The sequence below is a fragment of the Heterocephalus glaber genome, unplaced genomic scaffold, assembly GCF_053883595.1.
Source record: "Heterocephalus glaber isolate CG9 unplaced genomic scaffold, H.glaber_assembly_v1.0 deba00000818, whole genome shotgun sequence".
Lineage (NCBI taxonomy): Eukaryota > Metazoa > Chordata > Mammalia > Rodentia > Bathyergidae > Heterocephalus > Heterocephalus glaber.
In genome coordinates this window covers 18,590,570-18,615,032 of record NW_028258164.1, presented here as the reverse complement: position 1 = coordinate 18,615,032, position 24,463 = coordinate 18,590,570, and the positions used below count along the sequence as shown (strand labels likewise).

Genomic DNA, 24,463 nt, shown 5'->3' with positions numbered 1-24,463 from the left:
TAAAGAAAATGTTTTAGTGGAAAGGGAGGCTGGAGGAAAACATCTGTCTTTAGAATGGCCATTTTCTGATGCTCCATGTGCATTTGTCTACATTTGACAGCAGGATGCAAATATTTTTTAAAGTGAATGAATATTTTATCTGGTCTGGAGCTGGTCATGTATTCCAGGAGTGAATTATCACTGTTCCCACATACCTGGCCAGGTGGGTCTGTTGAGCCAGCTAAGACCAGAGCCAGGGGTCAGAAAAGGAGGAAGATGGGACAGCACCCTAAGAGAATGAAACTTCCTGGACTGTTTAATACCATAGGAATCTGCCTCGTCCCTGCCCCTCCCAATGGCTCCTCACTGTAGGGAATGGACACAGACATGGCAAGAGAAAGTCAGCCAACAGGACAGTGCTGCCTGGTGGTCCAGAGCTATAAAAGAGGCAGCTCTGCTGGGCTTGCACCACTGCCAGCCTCTCCAGGGTGGATGTGCTGTGGCCTCACATCTGAGTTCCCACCACATGTGACTGGCCTTGGACCGCACTGGAGCTCAGGTCAGAACTGGGGAGCTGTTCTGCATCCCCAGACCCAGGGGTGTCTGGACCCTGCACCCACTCGGCAGTGTTTACCATCACCCAGCCGACGCCCAGCTCTACCCAGACACTGTGCATACCCTACAGGTACAAAATTAGCTTACGAGGAGGGCCTAAAACATACCGTCCGTTGATCTGTGCTCTGGATTTTTCCCCCTGAATTGGTGACACTGACAAAAATACTAAATAGATGGAGCTATCCAGATAGCTGTGAATGAGAGAGAGGCAATGTTCTCACTTCCAGGAGCTTAGAAAGCTGGGCTGTCACGGCTCCTCAGAGCCTGCACCAGGCACTCATGATGTCCCAGGCTGGACACCTTGCTACAGATGTCCTCGCCGACCATGGTGTCTGTACCAGAGTTCTGGTAAGCTCTTCAAGAAGTTCTCAGCCCTTTCCCATAAAGGTGCGTGAAGGTGACCATGTGTTGTGCAGAGGTGAATTCTCCTTTACTCAAAACCCAGCCACTCCTTGGTTCCCATGGAAAAATATCTGAAGGAGTGGAGCCCCGTCCGTCTCCTCCAACTTACAAGTCATAGAGCCTGTGTCACGGGACATTCAGCTCAAGGTAGCAGGAGTCATGTAATACCTGGAGCCGAAAGGGTGGTCCAGGTGGTCAAAAGGGTGATGCAGTGTCCCCGCCTGCCAGGGGGGTTAGTCATCAGGCATCTGCTACAGAGCCATGCATGGGCTTGGGGATGAGCCCTCAGCATGCTTGTCTGCATTTCCAGAATTGCCCTGTCTGTGGAGAAGTGTATCAGGACATTTCGGGTTCCTCTTGTTGTGCAGCTTTTTACATTGAAGATCTTGGGTTCAGCCATTGGCTGTTAATTCTCCATGCTACTCTGAGCAAACTTTTCTTCAGTGAGGTTGCGAACAGCGGGTGACATGGAAGCCAAATGGTGCTACCGAGGATCTAAATGTTTTCTCCCTGTAACCCAAGCATGGAGGTCATTGGAAATATCAGGGTCATTCTGGCTTCTGTTCGGGCTTCTGACTTCAGGTAAACCAAGGTCTTGTTTCTCAGATTGAGTCAGATGCCGTCTCTTGCTGCAGTTATGTGAGGGATAGAGTCTAAGCAATTACAAAATATTTTGCAAAATCAAAGGTCACAGAAATTTTAGGAGTATAAGGAAGAACAGGTTAGGTGATGAAACAGACTAAAATCGCATGTGCTCTTCTGGCAAACTCTGGCAGTTCTGCCTCTGGGACATCCTCCACCGGGTGCCTCTCAGCCTCAGGCCCTCACCTTAGTCTTAGTGTCCTCACCAGCCCTATCTTCACTTCCCTGCAGAGGGAGGAGCCTTCAGAGGTGAGGCAGAGGGCCCTTCTTTTGCTTCAAACCTCCCAATCCCTTTCCCTTACTCTTAAAGTAACCCTGGCTCAGTACCACACCTACAGGCCCCAGACTCTGGCCCTGGACTTCTGGACACCTCCTCCTCCCTTTTTTCAGGCCACCCTGCCCTTTGGGAGGCTCCAGAGCTATCCCCACCCAGGCTGCAACCATGCCACCCCATTTTCCACTGCCTACGGAGCTTCTACACATCCAAGTCCCCCTGTCTTCCAGAAAGGAACTCACAGTTGCTCCAACACAGGTCTGGGGTCTCCCAGCCCAAGCCTCTGTCACACTGGGGTGGCATCTTCATGCCCTGTACTGTCATCTGAAGCCATCATGTTAATTCTCTCTGTCTGCGTGTCCTGGACACTCCTCCAACTAACGGAATCAGCCCCATGGAGACGGCCTTGACCAAGGAGGTGCTGGTTCAAACCAGCTGAACCAGTGACTGACCAGCCCACAAGCGGGCAAAAATCTGACTTCAGCAATTGCCCTGCCCTCGATTCCCCCTTAACTGGAGACAGCATCCAGTTTCCCTGCAGCTTTAAACATGAAGAGTTATTCCTTCGTGGAAAAGGTGGTGATTCCCTTAATTATTTTCCGTTTCTTATAAACCCTCTCCTTTGTATTTTACCCGTGTTCAGATGACCTTAACTTTTAGGATGTTTAAATAAGGTAAGATTCATACAATTGTTCATTTAAAATTCTTTGAGCTCCTCGAGAGTGACAGCCTGAGCATGCAGGGGTGTCACTGTCCTCGTCACCATGGCTGCGCAGCTCCTCCGAGGCAGACCTCTGTCGCCCCTCCCACGCACACACCCCAGTACCACTCGGGGCTGGAGAATGCCAGCCTGAGACAAACCCACCCTGTGGAGGAAGGACCCAGCCCCCCCCCCGCCCCGCCCTGTGCAGGTGGCAAGGACAAAGGGAGTTGTTTTTTCAGGTTTATCAATTAGAACGTTTCTGGGACAGAATGTGTTCACTGACATTTTTCAGAAGGCATCCACTGTGAGTCTGGAGAGCTGTGATTTTCTCTTTCTATAAATCTATAACATAAAAGTTAGCAGGAGTCACGACTTAGCGACGGTCACTCTGTCTTTAGCGCTCCAAGAGCTTTGCCCTCCCGAGGTGACCCTGCGGGCCTGGGTTGCCGCAGCCCTGCATGCGTGAACCCCCACACTGTAAAACACAACCCCAACAGGACCTGGAGACAGACCCACCCTCCTGACTCCGGGGAACATCCCGCAGCCAGGAGGCGTTCAGGCCGCCGTTGAATTGATGTGATCTTCCAGCACTGGACTTCCAGACTTCCAGAAGATTTCTAGATTTAGAATACTGAAAGCTAAAATTACAGTCATCAAAATGTAGTAATTAAGTTTCCAGGTACTTTGAGCTCTGCACAGTGGGGATCTAACCGGTTTTCATGTCCTTCTAATTCATCACTTTGCAAAGAGTTGACCACCTTCTTCTTCTTCCCTCATCCAGAAGGACATTCAAATTAGGATGTCGTCTCATTCCCCATGCCACGGGAGGGTCTTGTCCTCCCTGGTCTGTCCCTCATGGTTCTCCAAAGGCTGCATGCCACCATCTTGAGCTGTTTTTGAGGGAGAGGGGTTCTTAGGTCTTGCGTATCTTTTATTTTTCGGTTAGGATCTTAAACAAAATGGGTAACTCAGTGGTGTTCCAGGTCTTGACTCCCGACCACCTCGCTCTTGGGCCCCCTTCAAGCTACTTTTTCACTGCCTCTCACTGCCCCTCTTCTCCTGGACCTGCATGTCCCTGGGGACTCCCCAGAAGGCTTTCTATTTTGAAGAATTTGAATTTTTCTCCACTACTCAAATGATTTAAAACTGTCTGCCCTCTCTACCTACCATTGGCTGCAGTGTGAGGAAGGGGAGTCATTTCTCAGTCACACAAAGATCATCTCCAGGACGGGTTTCAAGGAGCACCAGGCCTGCAGGTGCTCCTGCAGGTGCTCCCTCCTGAGAGCAGGGCAGTGAGTGCCCACAGAGGCCCCAGGATGTGGCATCGGTGTGCCCGGGTCCTCACTGCCCACCAGCCACACCTACATCTGACACCTCCTGATCCCTTGGGGAAGGGAGCTCCTTCCTCACTGGGAGTGCCTCATCCTTAGAAAAACTCCACAAAAGCAATTTTTAAAAAGTGCAACACATAGAAAAAGACCCCATGAGTGGCCTTTCTTTGTTCCCCATCATCCCCCTGGCCCTGGCCCTCCTTCTCAGACCTGGTAGAGAGAACCCTGAGGTCATTTCCAGCACCAAATTTGCTCTTCCCAAGCCCACTTCACATGGGCTGCTAGCTACCCTGAGTGGTGGCCAGGTGGTGGCCTGTTATGATATGTGGACACCTGCTCCACACTCTGACATCCTGGTTGAGGAGCCAACGAGGTCCACGTTCCAACATCTAGCAGGATGCACTTGCCCTGTCACAGGCTGTGAGTGGCACTGGTGGGGACTGTGTTCAGGACCAAGATGGTGCCTGCCCACTGAGTCGCTCTGTTATTCTGGAGGTAACTCAGAGACCATCACCGGGTTCATGGTTCCTGTTTCTGCAGATCTTCCCCAGGCTGAGAAGCAGCAAGGCTCTCCTCAGTCACTCAAATGCATTTGACCTGTGAGTTGCACACACTACTTTGAATTTTTGATTTCACATATTTTAATATGCCTGCTGCATGATTTTTTTTTTTGAGACAGGGTCTCGCTATGCAGTTCACAGTGTAGCCCAGGCTCGCCTCAAACTCGTAGCAATCCTCCTGCTTCAGCCTCCAAGTCCTAGGACGACCAGTGTGCACCACCATGCCCGACCACGCTGCATGATATTAATAAATAATGTTTAAAATGTGCCTGATGCAGCAACCTGTAGAGAGCCAAAGTACCCTCCCAGCAAGCAGCGCGCTGTCTCCTGCTCTGTGGTGCCCTTGTGTGCTGGTTGAACACCCACCCATTCCATTCCTCCTCTCGACTTTTCTTTTCATATTTGTGTTGAAATTCAAATGTCCTGCTTTAGAAGTCAAGCATTTAGTGTAAGCGTTTCCCTTAGTGTATCCGTGAAGCCAGGTGGCATGTTTATTTTTAAAGATAAACAGGTCATCCCTTCCCCCAGATAGCAGCAGAGATTTAAACACAGGCCCTATGGGGGTCTTGTCGAATGCAGACAGGTGGTGTTCTTCCCTTTAACAGAGGGTTTGATTGTAGCATCACTAAATTAAAGAGCATTATGCCACAGTAGGCACCAAGGTAAAGAAGGAAGAGAATCAGAGCTTTTCTAGTATTAACTATATCCACAAAATCCTGCTTTATAAAATAACCTCTGCCTCGGTGGACAGATGTTATATGTCTTTTTCCTTTGGGGAGATACTGGAGACTGAAGCCAGGGCCTTCACACAGAGCTACATCCCAGCTTTTTGTTATTTTTCATTTTGAGACAAGGTCTCACTAAGTTGCCCAAGCTGGGCTTTAATTGGCAATCTTCCTGCCTCAGCCTCCTAGAGTAGCATAACAGTCGTTCCCCACCATGCCGGGCTAGATGTTTATTTCCTGCCCGTTCATCGCAGGAATGATATTTCCTTGTGACCAGTTCTGTGTGTTCCACATCTACAGACCACAGTGGTGGGGTCTGGCGATCCCTGAGGACTTTCTGTGTTGACGTTGGTGGTCTTGGCTCATTTGACTGACGTGAAACGCTGCTGATTGCTGCCAGATGCTGGCTTCTTTTTCAAGCGCTTGCCCTCCTCCTGAGCGGCAGCACTACATGGAGGAGTCTATTCTCATTATTCTCTTTGATACTAATAATAAAACTTCTTGCACCCATCCTGGTGAAGGCCAAGAGATGCTACAATAGCACAATTTTTGTGGCCTTTAGTGGACCCAAACTCATGCTGGCCCGGCCCAGGCTGCACCCTGCCACTCCGCTAGGATTTCCTGAAGCCCCTCAGCCTGGGACCTGCAGGCGTGGCATGGATTCTACCAAGGTCCCCACACCCGCGGCCAGAACCATGTGGGCCTCTCACAGGTCCCAAGCCACCGTCCCAGCCTTTCCCTCCTGGCTGACATGAGGGGTGGACAGGTCAGGCGCACAGCTACATTTGCTTTCTTCATAAAGTCAGTGCCCCGATTCTGCCACCAGCTCAGGCTCAGTGCACTCAGAGGTGGCTGCTTAATTCTAATGAATGGGTTGTTTCCTCGTGGACACTGGTCCTTGATGTGGCACTGGTGAGATGGTGCCCTCCTGTCTCTGCGTCTCATGTGACCATGGTGCGCAGAGGCCCCTGGCCTTCATGTGCGGTTGCCATGCTAAAAGTCATCCTTGCCGAGCAGAAGCTTGGTTTCCATCATCTCTGAATTGGGAACCTCCCAGGGCTTCCTTCTCTCGAGATCATCATGGAAGACCTTCCTCTCAAGACAGCAGCACACAGGAAAGGGGACACAGGTGTGCTCCTGCACGTGCCACTCACCTGGTAGAGCGCATGGACCGTGGGGCAGGAGGCTCTGCTCTGCGTTCTGATAAGCAGCCATGAGGAGACAGCAAGTCTGTTAGAAACGTCATGGTCCTGGCCCACGCAGTGGGAGACTGCTGGTTGTTTTTGGTCTCTGTTGGTGGCATCCCCACCCTCGCTGACAGTCACAGCACCGCGCAGAGACATTGTGTCCACTGTCCCCATAGACACTGCCTGTGGCTGGGACTTGTGGCCACTCCCTGTGTCCTGTTTCCAAGCCCCCAGGACCACAGTCAGTCACGGTGGAGAGAGCCGCAGAGATTATCCAACTCCGTGTCCCTGGTGGGAAGTTGCAGCCACCCCACTTTCTCCACAAGGCCACACCCACGTCCACCGGACTCGGGGCAGGTGTCAACTGAGGCGACCTTCAAACCCACCTTTACAACACAAGCGTAGTCCCCATCCTGCGCACCAGGGTTCCTTTTACCTAGGAGCCGCCCACAGGTGCACCATGGAAGAGCAGCCCTTCCTGTACCACGGCCACCCAGCCCAGCACCTCCTGCTTTCCCAGAGGGCCCCCACGAAGTCGGAGTCCCCATGTGTGGTGAGGGCCATGTGACAGTGCCCTCACCTGAGGACAGAGCCTCTGGAGACGGCAATATAGCCCATGGTGTGGCAGAGCACGCAGCCTCCGTGTTCTTGGATCTCTCTCTCCCTCCTGCCCTCTGGGCGTGGACGATTGGCTGGAAGATGGTGCAGGATGAACATGGGCTCTGTGAATGCACGTGGATGTGAACTCCACCTTGTGCTGCCGTGACCCTAAGTTACACAGGGCTTGGGAGTCTGTGTACATGTGGAGTCAGCGGTCTGTCTGACGCCTAGCGGCACCGTCCTCACCACCTGAACCTTCTCTGAATCTTCTGTAAAAGGCCTGAGAGTGGGTGCCAGAAACAGATCTGAGAGGGGCAGCTGGCAAGTTGAGGTGAGAAGAAAAAGTCAAAGAGGAACACCACAGGTTGTGTTCAGGTCTCATAAAATGTCTTTGGAAAGCTGATGATGTTTTCAAGTTTATCCTCCGCCACTGAAGATGCCAAGGCCTCCCTCGAAGTTTGAAGGCTTCGGCCATGTGTGGGTGTGCACTTCCCTGACACTGGGGGCTCTGCTTCCCCCACAGTTTGACCTGGGATTGTGTTTCACACAGGCATGTGACGTGTCACCTCGGGAGCAGGAGAGGTCAGGAGAGGGGTGAGCGCTGTCCCCTGGGGTGCAGCCAGAATCTAGAGCAGTTGCAGAACTCCACGCAGGCAGGTCCTGCTGAGTCTGTCCAGCCAGGGCCCTTCAGAACCTGAAGGTGTGTGTGGGCTGAGCATCTCCAAGACCAAGATGCCCTGCCGTGAAATCCCCAGCGACAGCTTGCAGAAGCGAGTGCTAAGTGCCGGTTCTTCGTTGATGTTAGGCCGTGGTGCACCCTGGCTGCTCCACCCAGCCTTGTCACCCTCACATTGCCCGTCTTAGCACTTCCTAATCAGAGCTTCCACAGGGCCATGTGCCACCCAATTAGGGACGGTGCAGAGAGGGGTCAGGCTCATTTCCAGGCTCCGGGAGCAGCACCCCTCACAGGGCTAGGGCAGCCCAGCCTATGATGCAAAAGAAGGTCCTGCTGTGTGCACTGGAGGTTGAAGTCTGTGGCAGCCTCAAAGGGTCTGGCCTCACCTGGGCCTGGATGGACTTCAAGCCTGGGGCTGGGGCAGAGGATGGGAGTCACCCTTTTGCTCAAGTTTAAAGATGGCTCTGAATAACCCAGGAAGGAAGAAGGACCACGGGAAACATGTCAGGAGACAGCAACATTCCTGAGGTCACAGTTTGGGGAAACTCTTCTAAATTTTAGAGGACTCGGAGTAAATGTCTCTGGTGCCCATGGCCAATGTGAGGCTTTAATCCGAAGTGCAGGTTACTTACAGATTACCAGGAATCATCCAGTGGGTCACTGCCTGGGCTGAGGGACTGAAATACAGTCCACACCCTAGAAAAACTGCATCTCAGAGGGCTGGGGATTTAGCTCCGTGGTTCTGTTGCCTGCCCCGCAAGCACAAGGACCTGAGTTCCATCCCCGGTACCAAAAACAAAAAACAAAAAAACTGCATCTCAGAGAGCTCGAGCAAGGCTGCAGTTATAGCATGGAGTGGAAGTGCTCAGTGCTAGAGTCAGTTGTTAAGAAGAAAGGTGCACAACATGGGGCAGGGTGAAGAGCAGATGCTCCAGCTGGACCTGGAATTCAGAGTGGATTCGACACAGCAGCAGCATCAGGAACAAAGCTAGAGATGGGGTTCAGGGACCAAGGCGTGAATGGCAACAAGTCAGTGAACAGAGTCTGGACAGAGGACTGTGCTAGTGTGTGCACACCTGGTGGATTGGCTTAGAGGTTTGTTTGTTTTGTGTTTTTCTGCAGTACTAGGATCAAACCCAGGGATGCTCTAACTCCAAGCTACATACCCAGGCTTTTTTCCTTATTATCTATTTTTTGAGACAAGGTCTCACTAAGTCGCCCCAGTTGGGCTTGAACTTTCGATCATCCTGCCTCAGCCTCCTGAGCAGCTGAGATTACAGGTGTACACATCACACCTGGCCCTTGCTGGTTGTTGAAGGTCGTACTTTGCACAAAAAAATAATAATTTCTCCTTCATTCCCAGTCTCGCTCTCTGAAGTCTCAGCTACCTATGGCCAACTGTGGTCTGAAAAGATTATCTGGAAAATCCCAGAAATGAACAAGTTCCTGAGTTTCAGATTGCAGCCATTCCAAGGAGCAAGGTGGACTCTCCCACCTTCCCAGCCATCCCACCCGGGGCGGATACTGTGCTTTTGTCTAGCATCTGCACGCAGTGTTTGCCCCCTATGCAGTTTTCAGGTTAAGTGCATGGTGTCGTGGGCTGGTGTTCGGGTGCTCTTACTTAGCGATGGCCCCAAAGCACAAAGGTCATGACGCCAGCCACTCAGATGTGCCAGGGAGAAGCTGAGGAGAACTTCCTGTAAGTGAAAAGGTGAAAGCTCTTGTTGTGGGCTCTAGCTGCCCAGGGCTGCAGGGGCTGTTACTACTCTGTCCCTGTGCTTGACCAGCAAATTACGCTTGCCGCAGGTACCTATGTTTCAGGAAGAGCTCATGTGTTCTGAGCTCACACTGCCCTGGACCCAGCATCCTGTCCTCTGCAGCGATTGGACCACTGTCCTGGCCTGATTGCTCTGTGACAAAGGCAGCTGCGAGAGGCTGATGTGGCATCAGGAACCCAGCCAGGACAGAGCCTCTGTGTGTTCCAAGTCCAGGCTCCAGCCCAGAGTTGCCACTGGCTGCAGAAGCCAAGAACCAGATGTTTGCCTTCTCTTGTTCCCTCTTATATAAGACATAAGCCTCTTATCAGCATCTTTTCATCTTAAATAAGAAAAATCTATAATATTGAGGATGCCCAAGCATTGATAATGGTCAGCTCTGAAGAGAAAGCAAGCCAGCCTGAGTACAGAGAGGGGCTGAATCTGAAAGCCTCTGAGTTTTCACTGGGTGATCGAGTTGTTCGAGCCTTATGTCTTCATTCTTGTCTTGGTTTTCTATTCTTTTCTACATGTGCTATTTATATGACAAAGACATTGCAGGTTTTTAAAAAGCTAAGCTCTCCTGCCGGGGATTTAGCTCACTGGTTCCGCTGTCTGCCTCCCAAGCGGAAAGTCCTGAGTTCGATCCCCAGTACCAAAAAACCAACAAACAAACAAACAAAAAGCTAAGCTCTCCGGCTCCACACCCTGCACATGCACAATCCTCTGTGAAATAAGAGCATTTGGGTGTCTGCTCCCCAGTATTTCCAGCTAAAGCCCATGGGCAGGTGGGCTGGGTGTTGCTGAAGTCCCACTGATGCCTGACCAGCGAGGCTGGCTCTGGCTGGTTCTGGCTCTTTGCATCCCTGAAGAACACTGAGTGATTGTGGCACTTTCTGGTTTTGCTTTATTGATTAAAATATATTATTATACCACAAAGACCAGCTTCCCCACAAATTGACAGAAGAGAGGCATTTTACCCGCAAACCACAGAAGAGGGGTGACTCCGAGGATGTGGCTGAGTGCAATCATCAGTTTCTTATAATGAATGATGATTCCTAAGAATGTCAATAGAAAACTACGGGACATATCGGATCAAGGCGTACGGACCAGGACCAACAGCCTGGTGGAGCAGCAAGTGCTGAGAGAGTGAAGATCTCGCCTGTTTAATAGAATCAAGTTCACCTGTAGATGACTGACTTCTCAGGGGGAAATAATATCAACATCTGCGTCTTCCCTTCCATAGCCAAGCTTGCCGACCTGAAGTTCACTTTAGATTTCATGCCATGGTTTTAGAAATTTGCATGAATGTCCAGTGATTGCACTTTCCATAGGGAAGGTAAATGTAGGCCAGGTTAAGCAGTGCAGGGCACAGGTACTTGGATGCCACCGGGCCCCCTGCAGGTGAAACCTGGGATGACCCAGGCCTGCTGGTCCCCATAGTTTGCTGGGAGAAGCTCAGGTGTCCATGTGGCTTTTGTGCGAAGAGCAGTTTCCAAAGCACAGCAGGACAGGATCTTTTACCAGGGGCCAAGGAAAGTGGCCGCACACCTGCCTGGGCTCCACAACCTCAGGGGCTCAAGCTGGAGGAGCCAGTTGTGGTCAGCTCAGAATTTAGATTGTGCCCTGGCCACAGGACTTGTTGCTCTAGGAAACGGGAACAAGAATGTGTGTTTGATATTCTGTAACAGTCATCTCGGAGGAGAGCAGCGCGTGGTCTCCGTTCTCTAGATGGGGCCGTTTGGATTTTGCCTGATCTCGCCGCACAGGCCGTCTCTGCAGATGCCCGCTCCACAGTGGCAGCCCCGGGGCTCACGGGCAGGCCCACTGGATGGAGAGTGGGTCACGCAGGCCGAAGGGTGGTGAGGACAGCCACGCCTCCAGCAGGCAGCCTCGGGTCCCCTGCCGCACACCTCACAGCAGCTTCTCAGCTCCTCCCAGGCAGGGACTCGTCGCACCATCTGCATGCCCTGGATCCCTGAGCCATGCCTGCCAAGATCTGGCACCTTCAGAGCAGCGGGGAGGGTGACAGCCAAGGGGCTGTGGAGATGTGAGGCGGACCCTTCCCTCCCGGCCCCCACAGCTGTTCCACCGTCCTGCTCCAGGTGCCAGGGACAGAGAGGCCACGAGGGTCCCCTGGGGGTGTGGGGGCGTGGGGAGCTGGAGGCTGAGGGAACGTGGGCCCCAGGTCCCAGGTGCTGCCTTTGCGCTCACGTGCGCACGCACACACACGCCTGTGTTTCTGTGTCGCGTGTGGGCCCAAGACTGCCGTTCCCTGAAATACACTAGACACGGGCCTTGAGAAGCTTTCTGAGTCCGCTGGGTCTCAACTGGACGGATCCTAAGGGACGAGCCAGCATGCCGGCCACACGGTGTCCCTGTGACAGGGAGTTCAGAGTCTCGGGGTCCCCAGCTGCTTCTAGCACTCTGGCCTTGCCGGCAAGAGCCAGTTCAGCCAGGGGCGGAACAGCGAGAGTCGAGATTTTTGTCTGTTTAACACTAGAACCTCTTAACGTGGGCACAGCCCTGTGTGCCCTGTGCCTTAGGAGCAGCATGCCCAGGGAGTCAGAGAAGCACACCATTTTCAAGGAAACGACTTCCGTGTGGACACAAGAAGGACAAGGGACAGACGAAAGGGCTGAACTCAATAGTTGGTGACTCTCACCATCTCTAGGGTAAACCAGTTCCCAAACCCCTGCCTCATAACCTGCGTTTTCACATGGATAGTGCATGTGGAAGCATGCAGCCATCTCACATGCTGGTGCCCACCATGGCACAGGCAGGATGTGTGTGTCAGCCCCTCCCTGGGAGATGATGGCTTCTCATGAAATGGGCGTCCTTGGCGACCTGGTGGTGTGCCCACGGGGCCATCCGGAGCTCAGGAGAGACAGCTGCCTTGGGGCTGTGCCCAGCAGGGCATCCCCACTCTCCCCGACCCACAAGGGTCCTGGAGGCTGAGTCCCCACCTCAGGCTCTGACGCCACTTTGACTGTAAGGTCACTGTCTGGCACTGTGCTTCCTGTTTGTCAAGTAGATAATTTTGAGGAATTCTTAGCAGGTAGAGTCTGTTGGTAGCTGGTGGTCAGGAAGAGGAGGAGAAATCGAATGACTGGAGCACAGGACATCCACTAGTGAACTCAGTTCATTAGCAGTTCTCATCTAATGGGGTGTTAAGCCCTGTTTTTTAGCCTGTCCAGGGATGTTCTTTGCTGTGAACTGTGTCACCACATCTGCTCCTGCTCACGTGGGCAGCACTGTCCTCGGGCTGCTCCCAAGCACCAGCTCCACCACCCTTGCAGCCCCAACCCAGAGCCCCCGCCCTGTGCACTGTCCCCTGTGTCCCCTGGTGCAGCGCCCTGGCCTGACCATGATCCTGTGCCAGGGTCCACCCTACCTGCTCCAGCCCAGAGTCCCTCACCCTCACATATTTCCATGCCAGCTTTGTCTGGACCATCTGCATGTTTGAAGCTGGTGTGCCAGGGTTCACACTGCTCCAGAAAGCACCATAGGATTCAGGAATGCTTGGTGCCCAGGGCTCAGGGAGCCCTGTGTTCCATGCCCTGCACACCCTCCTGACTGCCTCTCCTTTTCAGGCCTACATGGAGGACCACCTGCAAAACAAGAACCGGCTGGAGAAGGAGTGGGAGGCCCTGTGTGCCTACCAGGCAGAGCCCAGCAGCTCACTTGCCGCCCAGAGGGAGGAGAACCTGGCCAAGAACCGCTGCCCAGCTGTGCTGACCTGTACGTACCAGCAAGTGTCTGCAGGGGTGGGCACCCAGCCTTGGCCTGCAGAGCCCCTTCTGTACCAGCCTAGGTTCGAGCCCCAGGACAGGGGTTGGGAGTAGTTGGGCCAGCAGATACACATGCTCAGACTGCTCATGTCTGATGGGGAATGGACCAGCAGCTTTGGCTCAGGACTGAATCCAGCCTGCTCCTCGGGGACACACCCTCCAGTAACAGCTGGCCCATTGGTGTGTCCTTGCCCTGTCATCGGCCTGCATGGCCTTGGGGCACCATCTTCACAGTGCTGGCAGCACGTTCAGAGGTGAGGAGCCCAGTGATGGCGGAGCACTGTCCTCAGGAGCAAGGCCTCGGGCAGGGCCGGGAGGACCAGGGCCCCGCACATCCCCTGTGCCGAGCCCTCAGCCTGCCCCACCCGAGGCTGAGAGAGCGATGCGTCCAGAAGTGCCAGGAGGGGCCCAGCTACCCTCAGGGTCCTGGCTGCCTGGCTAGCACTACAGGGCTGGGGTAAGCGTGGTCCCATGGGGCTGGCGAGTCCCGTGTCTGGCTGTCACACGTGGGTGGGGTGTGTTCGGGGGAGTGGTGCACTTGGCCCACACGTGTGCCTGCCCTGCTGTCTGGCCCTCCCAGCTCTGGTAGGGGCCCTGGCTCTCTCTCATCCTCTCTCTGTCCACCCTGTCCTCCCAGCCGGCGGAGCTGGGCCTGCAGTGAGGCTGGAGTGGACCATAGGCCGCCTTCCTGGGGCTCCAAGGGAGCCTGCCAGATGTTCCTGGCGGTGGCGTCTTGGTGTCTTCAGGAGGAAATGGGGTCTGTTGTGCACTCTGCATTTGCTCCTATGACCATGTCTGGTGATGACATTCTTGGGTTCCCACGTTTTCCCAAGAAAGGTCTTCACTGTGCACCCTCCAGCCTCCCGTTCCTCCCTGATGCTGCCTCCCCACTGGCTGAGTGCAACAGGTTGCTGTCACCTGCCCCCAAGCGTGAAGCCACAGCCCATCCCTGCTCTGTCCAACACAGTGTGGCCTCTGAGTGTGTTCTCCCGCTCACCCTGAGCGGCCCGTGCCCGCCCTCCCCACTTCTGGGCCTTGGCCCATGTGGTCCTGTCTGAGTGCAACTCCTGGTGCTGAGGCCACAGGACACTCACAGCAGGATCGCTGGCCACGCTGGGTCCCTCCCAGCACAGAGATTCATTCCATGGAGTGCTCTTGAGAGGAGAAGGCTGCCGATGCTCATGAGGTGCTTGGTCAGCCCTAGAGTCGGTCTCATTCTGTTATCTCAGAAGTGTGAGGCCCTTAATGTGCTCGTGCATGGCCAGTGTTTTGCATGGTTTAAAAAGAGCAGTTTGTTGTCTGCCTCTCAAATTAAGAACAGAACTCTGATGCTATTTTGGTGCACTGTTTTAAGCAGAAAAAACCCTTTGGTTCTGTGTTAGAATAACCAGAGAGAGAGAGAGATGCAGACACAAAGCATGACTGGAGAATTTTGAGAGAGGATGGAGGGCTGCAGACCAGGGGCACAGGACAGATGGGGGGTCCTGTTCTTGGGTCCTGAAAGCATCGTCAGACAGGGCCGTGCCAGCCCAGCTCACGGTCCCAGAGCCAGGTTAACTGGGCCATGCAGCCTCTCTCTCCATCCTGGCTTTCTACCCAGAGAGGATGGAAACCTCCAAGGACCCAGGGCCACGTGGGTGCCCTCAGTCTGGTGCTCTTGCAGGAAGGTGGAGTTTGCATCCCACAGGTGCCCTTGGCCATGTTGGCCACATTGGCAGCTGTCCCCTGAAACCTGGGTCTTTCCCATGAGGGCCATTGCTGGGCCAGGACCCCTGGCCACCGTGCACCCTTCCACAGTCTGTGAGTGTGACAGGGACCTGACCTTCAGTGGTCTCTGGGGGTGGAACCCTGTTCAGAACCATGAAGAACCTGGCCCTTGACTCGCCGTGGCCCCTACCCAGTGCCGCCACCTTTTGTTCGGTACACGTTTCTCCTGTCTCCGTGTCACAATAGAACAGAGCCCAGGACGAGTGTGGGCTCCATGTCCAGCCTCTCCACACTGGCCAGGACCAGCCTACAGGGAGTGGAGTGTGGACCCAGTGCAAGCAACATGTCCCCACAGTGTCCTCCTGATGCCTGTGTAGTCCTTGGTATGTCTCCCTTGTGCAAGTGAAGGAGCCAGAACTGGAGGTCCTTCACACCCACAGCTGAAGTCACCAGAAGGTGCCTAGCCTCCAACCTGTGATGATTGCCCACTGGCAGGCCCGCTGCATCCCCTATCTGCTCCCTAGGGGTCCCCCTTCTGGGGTTCGGTGTGGTCCCCTGCCAAGTTGGACATGCCACTACTTCCACGTGTCATCACGCTGCATCTGCATGACGTGTGTGTGTGTGGGCTTCGTTTATTCTTGGCTGTACTATTTCAAAGTAAGTTTCAGGCAGTGGACATCAAAGTACTCTAGTCCACAATTCCTGAAAATAAGGACCTTCTCCTACACACCTGCTGCCATCGTGACCAAGGAAAGTGACAGTAACTCCCTGCATCACCCCATATCTAGTTGTATCCCCTTGCTTGAGCTGCCTGCCCTAACAGCATGTGGGTGGCTCCAACACCAGAGCTTATTCTCTCTGGGTCCAAGCTGACATCCTGATCAAGGCGTGGCTGGGTTGGTTCTGCCTGCAGGCTCTCTCCTGCGGCTCAGACAGTGTCTTCTCCTGTCTGTGTCCAGATCACCCTTGCTAAAGACACCACCCCCAAGACCTTGTCTAACTTGATGACCTCTGTATGGATCCTGTTTCTGGGTACACATGTCTTTTTGGAGGGACTCAGCTCAGCTCCTGGGAGTGGCCTAGACACATCCCCTGCTCTGCCTAGCACACAGCCACGCCTGGGAGTTCCCCTTCCACACCGAGGCAGGCAGTGGGGCTCATGTGGTCAGACTCAGACCCTGTATTCTGCTTGCACACAGGGTCCTGTTTGGGGATTGCTTTTTCAGAGACCTGTTGGGAATGCTGGTGACACACCTTAGAAATAAGAGTACTACTCAAGACCTCCACCTTTAGGTCACGGTCATGGCTCCGGAGCTCTGCTGGTGGGCTCAGGGCAAGGAAGCCAAACACAGGCCATCATTGCTTGGCAGCTCCCCAATAAACCCTGGAGGGAAACAGTCTTATGTTGAGGCTGTTGCAGTATGCAGGGGGCTTTTCTGATGTGACACCCCAGCCATGCCTGTTTGCCCAGATGCAAGGCCACATCACCATCCACGGAGGCCATAAATAGAGCTCCGTGGCCTTCTTCTGTGCACAATGACCTTCATGATCTCCCAATCCTGGGTCACAGGCATCACAGCGGGAAGCACATAGTGTGGGGAGGAGCCTTCATCCACAGAGGATGCACCCCACAGATGGAGTCTCAAAGTCACACTGCCACTTGTCTTCATGTCTTCAAATCTGCAGAGAGCCTCGTCAATTGAGCATCCCAGAGCTAAACAGATGTGGCATGATGATGTGTCACTTTGTGTCTACTGTGACAAGTCAGAACACAGCCTTCCATGTGCAGTAGCTAGAGAGGCAAGGCAAGCACCTGTGGCTGGTGTAGGACAGCAGTGGGTGACCACCACAGAGACCTCACCATGTGTCATACCTCCAGTGGATCCATGAAACCAGAGAGGAGCCGTGGTCACGGATGCCATCCCAGGCCAAGAATCCCCTGGAGCTGCACAGCCCTGACCTTCCAGGGCAAACTGCCACCATCACCAGATGTGTCCATGTCGCCATCAGCCACACCACTGAGGCAAGAACATGGTACCCATGGCATACATGATTCCATTTAAATCTCAACAGAAAATGCAGACAGCTGAGGGCCCTGTGATCATTGATCCTGGTGCCAATTTGATTAGAGTGAGAGACACTCAGCAGATGAGTAGAGCAGGGTCCTGGATGTGTCTGTCTGGTCATGGGGTGTCTACCTGGTCCTGCACCACGTCCTCCTAGTGCTCTTCCCCTCTGCTGTGCAGCCACCATGAAGGACCACCATGAAGGGCCACTGTGCCCTTCCACCATGAGGCTCCAGCCTTGGAACAGCCGACCGTGGAAGAAATCACCTGAAACCACATTTGTGCTCTCCTCCTTTAGGTTTGGGGTGCCAGTGTTTGTCCACGGACAGAAGAGCTGACTGACACAGCCCCACCTGGATAGGGTGGCTCCATTACCCAGCACCATGGAGCCAACACGTGTGGACCCCTACTCCATTTGATGTTCTGACCAAAGCACTTAGGGACACACCAGTGAAAAGCCAGGCTGTTGGACTGCACACATGGGCTCCCTCAGATGAGAGGAAGAGCAGAGCCACACTGCAGGGAGACATTCAAGTCATGGGCAGCATCCAGGTGCCTCCCTCAGGGACACAGCTGGCTCCAGGCCTGAGTCCACTGACCTGGGCTACAGAGGGCTCTGTGGGCCTCCAGCACAGCCACTGTTCACAGGAGACATTGGGAATTTGCTTCTCCCTTGGTTGCTCACAAAGTTCATCTTACATTTACTGCAGAGATCGTGTGCCCTGGGTGCACTACGCCCACATGGAGGCCTGTGCTCTGGCAGATATCCTCTGTGACCCAGAGCTTCCTCTTGAGCTCCTTGTTGCCCATCCCAGCAGCCTGTGGGCTGGGTGCCATGACTATGTTCAGGAAGAAGAACCTGATGTGTGACACATGAATCATCTACCTCAGCATCACCTGGAGAGTTCGTGGCAGGACTGGGATGTGAGGCCATGTCTGCTGCTGCTAAGGACCCGGCTGGCCCTCCTGGGCCTCCCTTTCTCCAACTAAATAAGTAAATTGTGCCTACTTGACCCATGGCACAAGGATCCAGGTGGTCAGAGATGATGTATGTGAAAATGCAGAGCATCAGAGAAATCTGTGGTGTCCAGTAACACCGACAGGTCCTTTAGGAGCTTGGGGAGGAGGCCCGAGATATTCATTCCACAAGCGTCCTCTCCACACTTGCTTCCTCCGCCCCTCTCTGGAAAGACAGAGATCTGTGGTTCACTGTTAGAGGAAAAGGAAGGAGCTAGTCAGACTTCCTGTTGCTCTGGCTCTAGAGTCCAGGGTCTCTGAGGAGCCCTCCCTGAAATGCACTGTGGCCCCAGTGCTAGGAGGGTACGTGCTCTGGGAACAGGCAGCTTAGTCAGGAGTGCAGGGAGTGACCACCCAGCTTGCTTCCCCAGCTTGCACTGAGCCTTGTGCCAGCACCCAGCTCCTGCCAGGCCACCACCCTCCCCAGCATCCTAGCAGACGTAGGCAACCTTACCAACCCTGGCAGTGCCAGAGCCTAACCTTGGGAAACCCATAGCTTGGCGTGGGCATCTCTTTAAAAAGATGAACCACAAAGTAGTCTGGAGTTGTGCCCAGCAGCCAAGTCTCCACCCGACAAGCCTCGTTCCTATGCACACAGAGCCAGCTGCTATGCTCCATCCCTCCAGTGGTGCCTCAAGATGGCCCAATGCCAAAAACAAAGTATTGTCACATTTAATTTTAAGAGCCAGGTGTTGATGCAGAACCACAGATACCTTCCAAGGGAGGAGGGCTCTGAAGCTCTTGTAGCCCTTGTGCCCAGCTGAAATCAGGCACTACAGCAGTTCTGTGGTGTGGCTGTCACCATACTGGGGTGTGGCAGGCTCCCGACAGACTGTCCCGCCAGTCCACAGTGCAGGTGGGGTCCTAGGAGACCACATCCATGTCTCACAGAGACTCCCCAATTTAGGGGCACCTCCCAGCTTTGCAGTGAGAAAACAGCCATCCATGGCATACAGGGGCCAGGGAGTGAGGCAGCACTGTCCCCTGTCAGAGGCGGGTTCTGCCACCTTCCCACCCTGCGTGTGGCCCTTCTGGGGTGCATGTGCTGCATCCCACCCACAATGCAGGAAATTGCAAGCTGTGGTTTTTCCTTCCCTGTCTCCATTTACTCCCAACCTGCTCTTTGTAACAGTTCCTTGGACAACTAGGAGCGGTCACCTGTTGCCATAGCACATGTGCCTAAAATCGCCTGGGTCAAAAATACTTCAGCCCTCAGAACCCAGATAAGAGTCCAGCTCTTCATTCCAGATTTCAGTGTAGCTGTGCCCTGAGACAGTGGGCTGCCTCTGCATACAGTGGGAGTCTTGTTTGTAGGATTATGCAGCACCACGCTGTGAATCAGAGCTTCTGGACTCTGATTTTGGGGGCAGTGTTTGTAGGATGTCGGGCAGTTAGAGTTGACCAATTTTTTTCTCATGAATTTTATTTCAATTTCCTGTCACTACCACTTTGCACTCTCTTAGGAATAAATATGTCCAGGAAGAAGCCAAGGCATCCCTGGGACTTTAAGATTGTTATTCACACGTTTGCTGAAAGCCAATGGGCTGGGGTGTGACAGAGCACTTGTCCAGCACACTGGAGGCCTTGATTTCAAGCCCAAGTACCAGGCAATAAAAGCTGCTAGGGTGACTTTGGAACCCCTCTCTCTATGACAAACCACACACACACACACACACACACACACACACGCGTGCGGGATCAACTGTGTCCATGGGGAGAGCTCCCAGGAGGGTCTCTGGCTCCATCACATCGCCCACAGATGAACTTTCCAAATTTCACCTGTTACAAGATTCACCGTTTCCCAAGCCCCAGAATCTGTTGGTTTTTAAAAACTGAGTAAAATCTCCAAGACAAATGAAGGTTTAAGCCAAAGCACAGTCTCCAAGCCTTCATTACCAAGCCACGCTGGTGACTGGGTCCTTTCTTCCAAAGAAAGTGGCTGTACACGTGGGGATTGCGGGCCAGGGAGAGCCAGAGGAAGGCTCCCACACTGGCTTCCGGAGGCCTCCAGACAGACGTCGCCATCTCAGGAGAGAAGACCAGGGTCAGGTCCCACGCAGCACTTGTGGGGCGGCACTGTGCCCCTCCTCTCACCGCACTCCTCCGCCTTCCTGCTGAGGGCGCCCTGCAGGGCTCACTCCATGGCAAAGCCAGGTGGCTCATGCACTGTCCACACTGCTCTTCACGAATCCCTAATACTGTGGTGGGTCCAGTGTCTCCCTATTCGGGCCGTCTTCGTGCTCACGAGCCTCCTCTGGATGCTCCTGCATGTTCCCTTTTCATCTGCAGTCTCTTTAGGTCTGAACCAGTAACCTTAGGGATGTAAGCATTCATCAACTACAAAACCTTACATTTCAGATGACAGCCGGTTGGCTCATGTTCTCACTTATGTCTATTCATTGTACGTTGACAGCTGTATCTGTGATGTAAAGGCAAACAGCGTAGAAAATATCACAGAGGAAATAACCTTGGTGTTTGAGCTTTACGTGAAAGAGACATTGGGATCCCTCACTCCTAGGTGGGCTCTGGGCCACGCCCCAAAGACCCTGGCTGTGCCTCCTGTGCTGAAGGGAGGAAGAGAGACCCCGTTAGAAGGGACTCAGGGACCAGCTGGCCCTGAGCCTGAGGGCTGCACAGCCTCTCTGTGGGTACAGGGCTGTCTGAGCCCCAGTAACCTGCTCTGGTTCTGCTTACAGATGACCACTCCCGGATCCTACTGAAGGCCGAGAACAGCCACGGCAACTCAGACTACATCAACGCCAGCCCCATCGTGAGTACCGCCAAGGCCCGGCCAGCTCTCCTCAGGGAGCGGGAGTCCCTAGAAAGTCTCCCTTCAGGGCCTGGCGCCAGTGTCCCGGGCCTCCTGCCTCTCTCTCAGGCAGGCCGCTTGGGCAGGGTGGACCTGGTGCTCAGGGAGGACTGAAGGTCCGAAATGATGAGGAACCCATGCCCAGAGGACACTCATGCTGGGGGCAGCCCCTTTCCTGGAGCGCCTGACTTATTCTCCCTGTGTCCCAGGGAGACAGAGATCCAGCCCCAAACCCACCCCTGTGTCGATGACCTCGAAACCAGCTCAGAGCTTCAAAGTCTTCTGCTCTGGGTTCTCTGGTGGTCAGGATCCTTTTAATAAAACTCGAGCCGGCGTCTGGGTCTGTGGCTTCGAGGACCACACATGAGGATGAAGGAACCCTGCATCTGGGCACAGTGGCATGATGGCCTCCCCCGTTCGAGCATCCTTGACTTTCATGGGGCTCCTCACTGGCCCTCGAAACCTGTGACTGTGGGCACCACCTAAGTGTTCACCCGTACCAAGCCCAGGGGCAGCAGGCAGCCGCAAAGGGGAAATTGGGTGAGCAGAGGGGGCAGGATGAGCAGTACAGAAGCCAGGCCACGGGGTCTCCTTGGCAGAGGGGCCAGGATGCAGGGTCTCCTTGATGGGGGCCGGGCTGTTCTCCCAGGTAAGCAAAGGGCAGGTGCGAAGAGAAGAAAATGAGGTGTCCAGAGCCAGGATCCTGGAGACCCCATGCGACCATTGGTGAAACCAAGCGGGAAAGTCACAATTCAGTGTGGGTTTGTGACCCAAGATGTGTTTCCCATTCCACACTGCTCCTCCCCCTCAGCCTTCAGGGTGGCATCAGGGAGGTCACTGGAATTCCAGCCTGCAGGATGCCCTGCCCCAGTAAGGTCGAGAGCACTCAGGTCATCTCGGGTCCAGCATGTCCATGGGGTCCCCGACCCTCCTGCCCTTGGGTTGCTGCTGTTGGTGAGAATGAGACCCTAAAAGGCACATGAGGGCTTCAGGTGGCAGTACGTCTTTGGCTGCTGATCACTTCAGCACCATTGTCTTTTCCCTGAGACCCCAGAGTCACCTTCCCTGAAGAGTCACAGCCCACGAGGAGAGCACATGCACTTTGGAAAATGAACTCAGAATGGGGAGCTGGTCCAGGGTGCTCTATCTACACCCACCTGCTCCCAACCTGGCAATGGGTCATGAGGATGACTTCCTCACCTCGCAGAAGTGGCCACAAGGTGGGTCCATCTGCCCTGGATGTTCTCGCCTGATGCTGACCCTTCTCCACAAGACCAATTCAGAAACACAACCAGCATCTTATGCACTGACTCAGCTCATGATTCTTGAACAACACCGTTCCTTGGGAACAAGGCCTGTAGGTCCCTGGATTTATCCCTGACCAGCAGGTGATAGTGATGACCACTCAGCACTGTCTCCAAAGGGCTGGGTTGTACCTCAGAGATAGAACACATGCCTACCAAGCAAAGCCCCAGGTTTGACTCCCAGTACCAAAGAAATAACAAAACTGAAGGAAAAGAAAAGCCATTTTCTCCCCAAGCAGTCATCCCTTTCCCTGGAACACACCAGATGCCCAGGCCAGAGTGAAAAGCAATGTTGTCACCTTCAAGTCCCAGCATCAAGAATCTGAGGTGGCTGAGCCCAGCTCCCCCAGCATGGTGGGTCCGGATCTGCAGCAGCTGAGGTATCCCAGCTGGTCGGGCTCGGTGGCACACGCTGGGTGCAGCAGCTGCACTGTGTAACATGCACACACACACTCACACACACACACACACACACACACACTTCTCTGGTGTGAGTCCAGAGCAGCCTCCCTGTCCTGGACCTGGGACAGAAGCCAGTGCAGGAGAGAGGAGTAATTTTATGGTGCCTATTCTGTTTCTTCTTCACTTCATACCACAATTCTATTTTTTTTTTTTTTTTTGGTCAAATCTGAGCTGTCGGAATGAACTAGAAACCCACAGTGCCTCTTCGCTCTGAAATAAATGGAGGCTGAGTGATAATGACCTTCCAGCAGCCGTTGAATGGAAAGCTTGCAATTACAGCACAAGACCCTGGCTGTGCAGAATGAAACTATGATAATTGCATCTGTCATATTTGTACTTAGTCCTCATTAAATTTCAGGGAAGCCACCAGTAGTAAATAATGTGCAATCTTTGCTTTTAAATCAGAGGTCATGAAAGCAGATGGGAATTCTGCTCCTCTGCTGGGGCGTCTGAGAGAAACCCATCAGCTTCTCTCAGGACTCAGCTTAGTTATTCTGGAGGAGAGTGCTGGACTGGGGCTCCAACAGCACAAGAGCTGATGACCAGGCCCAGGCCTGAGGGTCCTAATGAACCCTGAAGACAAGCCCTCCGTGTTTATTAAAGGCTAGAGATTGCTCTCTGTTTCCATTCAAATTCACTTCCCTGAGCTAAGTGGGGTCAGAGGGCTCCTTCCTCAGCAAAGGACCGCAGTAAAGTGGCCTGAGGCTCCTGAGAGACTGGCAGATACAAGGGCCGACCAACGGTTCTTAGGAACTATTTGCAACCAAGCATCTACGTGCATAATGATGGCTTACTCTCAGCACTGTACTCACAAAAATCTCAACTCAAGGATAAATAGGAAACGACTCATGCTCACGGATCGGTCTCTCTCCTGATGGCTTCTGGAGCTGAGGCCCCAGCAGATGCCACTCTTGGCACCGGGACCTGTTAACCCAACCTATTAACCCAGCTAAAGTCTAAAGTTTTGAAGAAAGCATTAGTGCCAGGTGTGGAAACACACAATCCTCCAGGGCACCTCCAGTGGGCACGATCCCCGTGAGCCCTGGGCTTTGGGACAGGGTTTGTAGTCTTGGGAGGTTGAATGCTCTGTTTCTAGAATCATTCCATTTGGTTTGGAATATTGGGGGACTGCCACTGGGGTTTGTCACACAGATTGAACCAGTCAGGCAACTCACGTATGGACTGTCACCCCACAGCTGATGGCAGATCCCAGACCCTGCATTCAGAACACAGTAATGCTTCACTGGGTCCCTTCCTGAGGTGGCTCCACTGAGGGACAATGGAATCAACACAAGTGAATGATTTTTCTTTTTCTGAAAAAAAAAATGTTCAAGAAAAATTATACTGTTGGTTGTACCTGGGTCCCCGTGTCCTCTGACCATCAGTCACTGTGAAGTCACTTGAAATCAGTCAGGCTGGACCATCTGTGACCTCGCAGAGGAGCTGGGGAGCAAGTGCTTAATACTGAGATGGGCTCCTGGGGTGGGTGCTTTGCCCTGCAGCAGCTCACAGGGAGAGGCAGGCTCTGCACACAGCCTCACCCCCCCAGAGCACGGAGTCCCAGGGTTTCACTGCAAGACACAGATGTATGTGTAGACCAGTCCGCACACACATGTGCACACGAGCCCAGAGCTCCCGGGCGCCTAGAGGTGACACTGTCTGACACCCCCTTCCCAGTACCCCATTTTACAGGCACTGAGGCCCAGACTGCACTGACTCTCCACGGTCACAGAGTTTGCTTATGGGACACAGCACCACCCCGATATAAAGCCCATCAGAGGCAGATGGAAGCTAGAGGAGGAACGGGAAGATGAGGCATGAGGACGGAGGACGGGGAGTCCCCAGGAAGATGGCGGAGC

General features: G+C 53.7%; 1 protein-coding gene across 1 annotated transcript in view; it reads left to right on the top strand.

The window, feature by feature from the left end:
• Positions 1–24,463, top strand: part of Ptprn2 (protein tyrosine phosphatase receptor type N2) — a 611,205-nt gene that overhangs the window by 548,068 nt on the left and 38,674 nt on the right. Inside the window, exons 15-16 of the mRNA XM_004860321.4 lie at positions 13,042–13,189; positions 20,726–20,799. Of these exons, the coding sequence (XP_004860378.3) occupies positions 13,042–13,189; positions 20,726–20,799 (222 nt within the window). The remainder of the gene's footprint in view (positions 1–13,041; positions 13,190–20,725; positions 20,800–24,463) is intronic.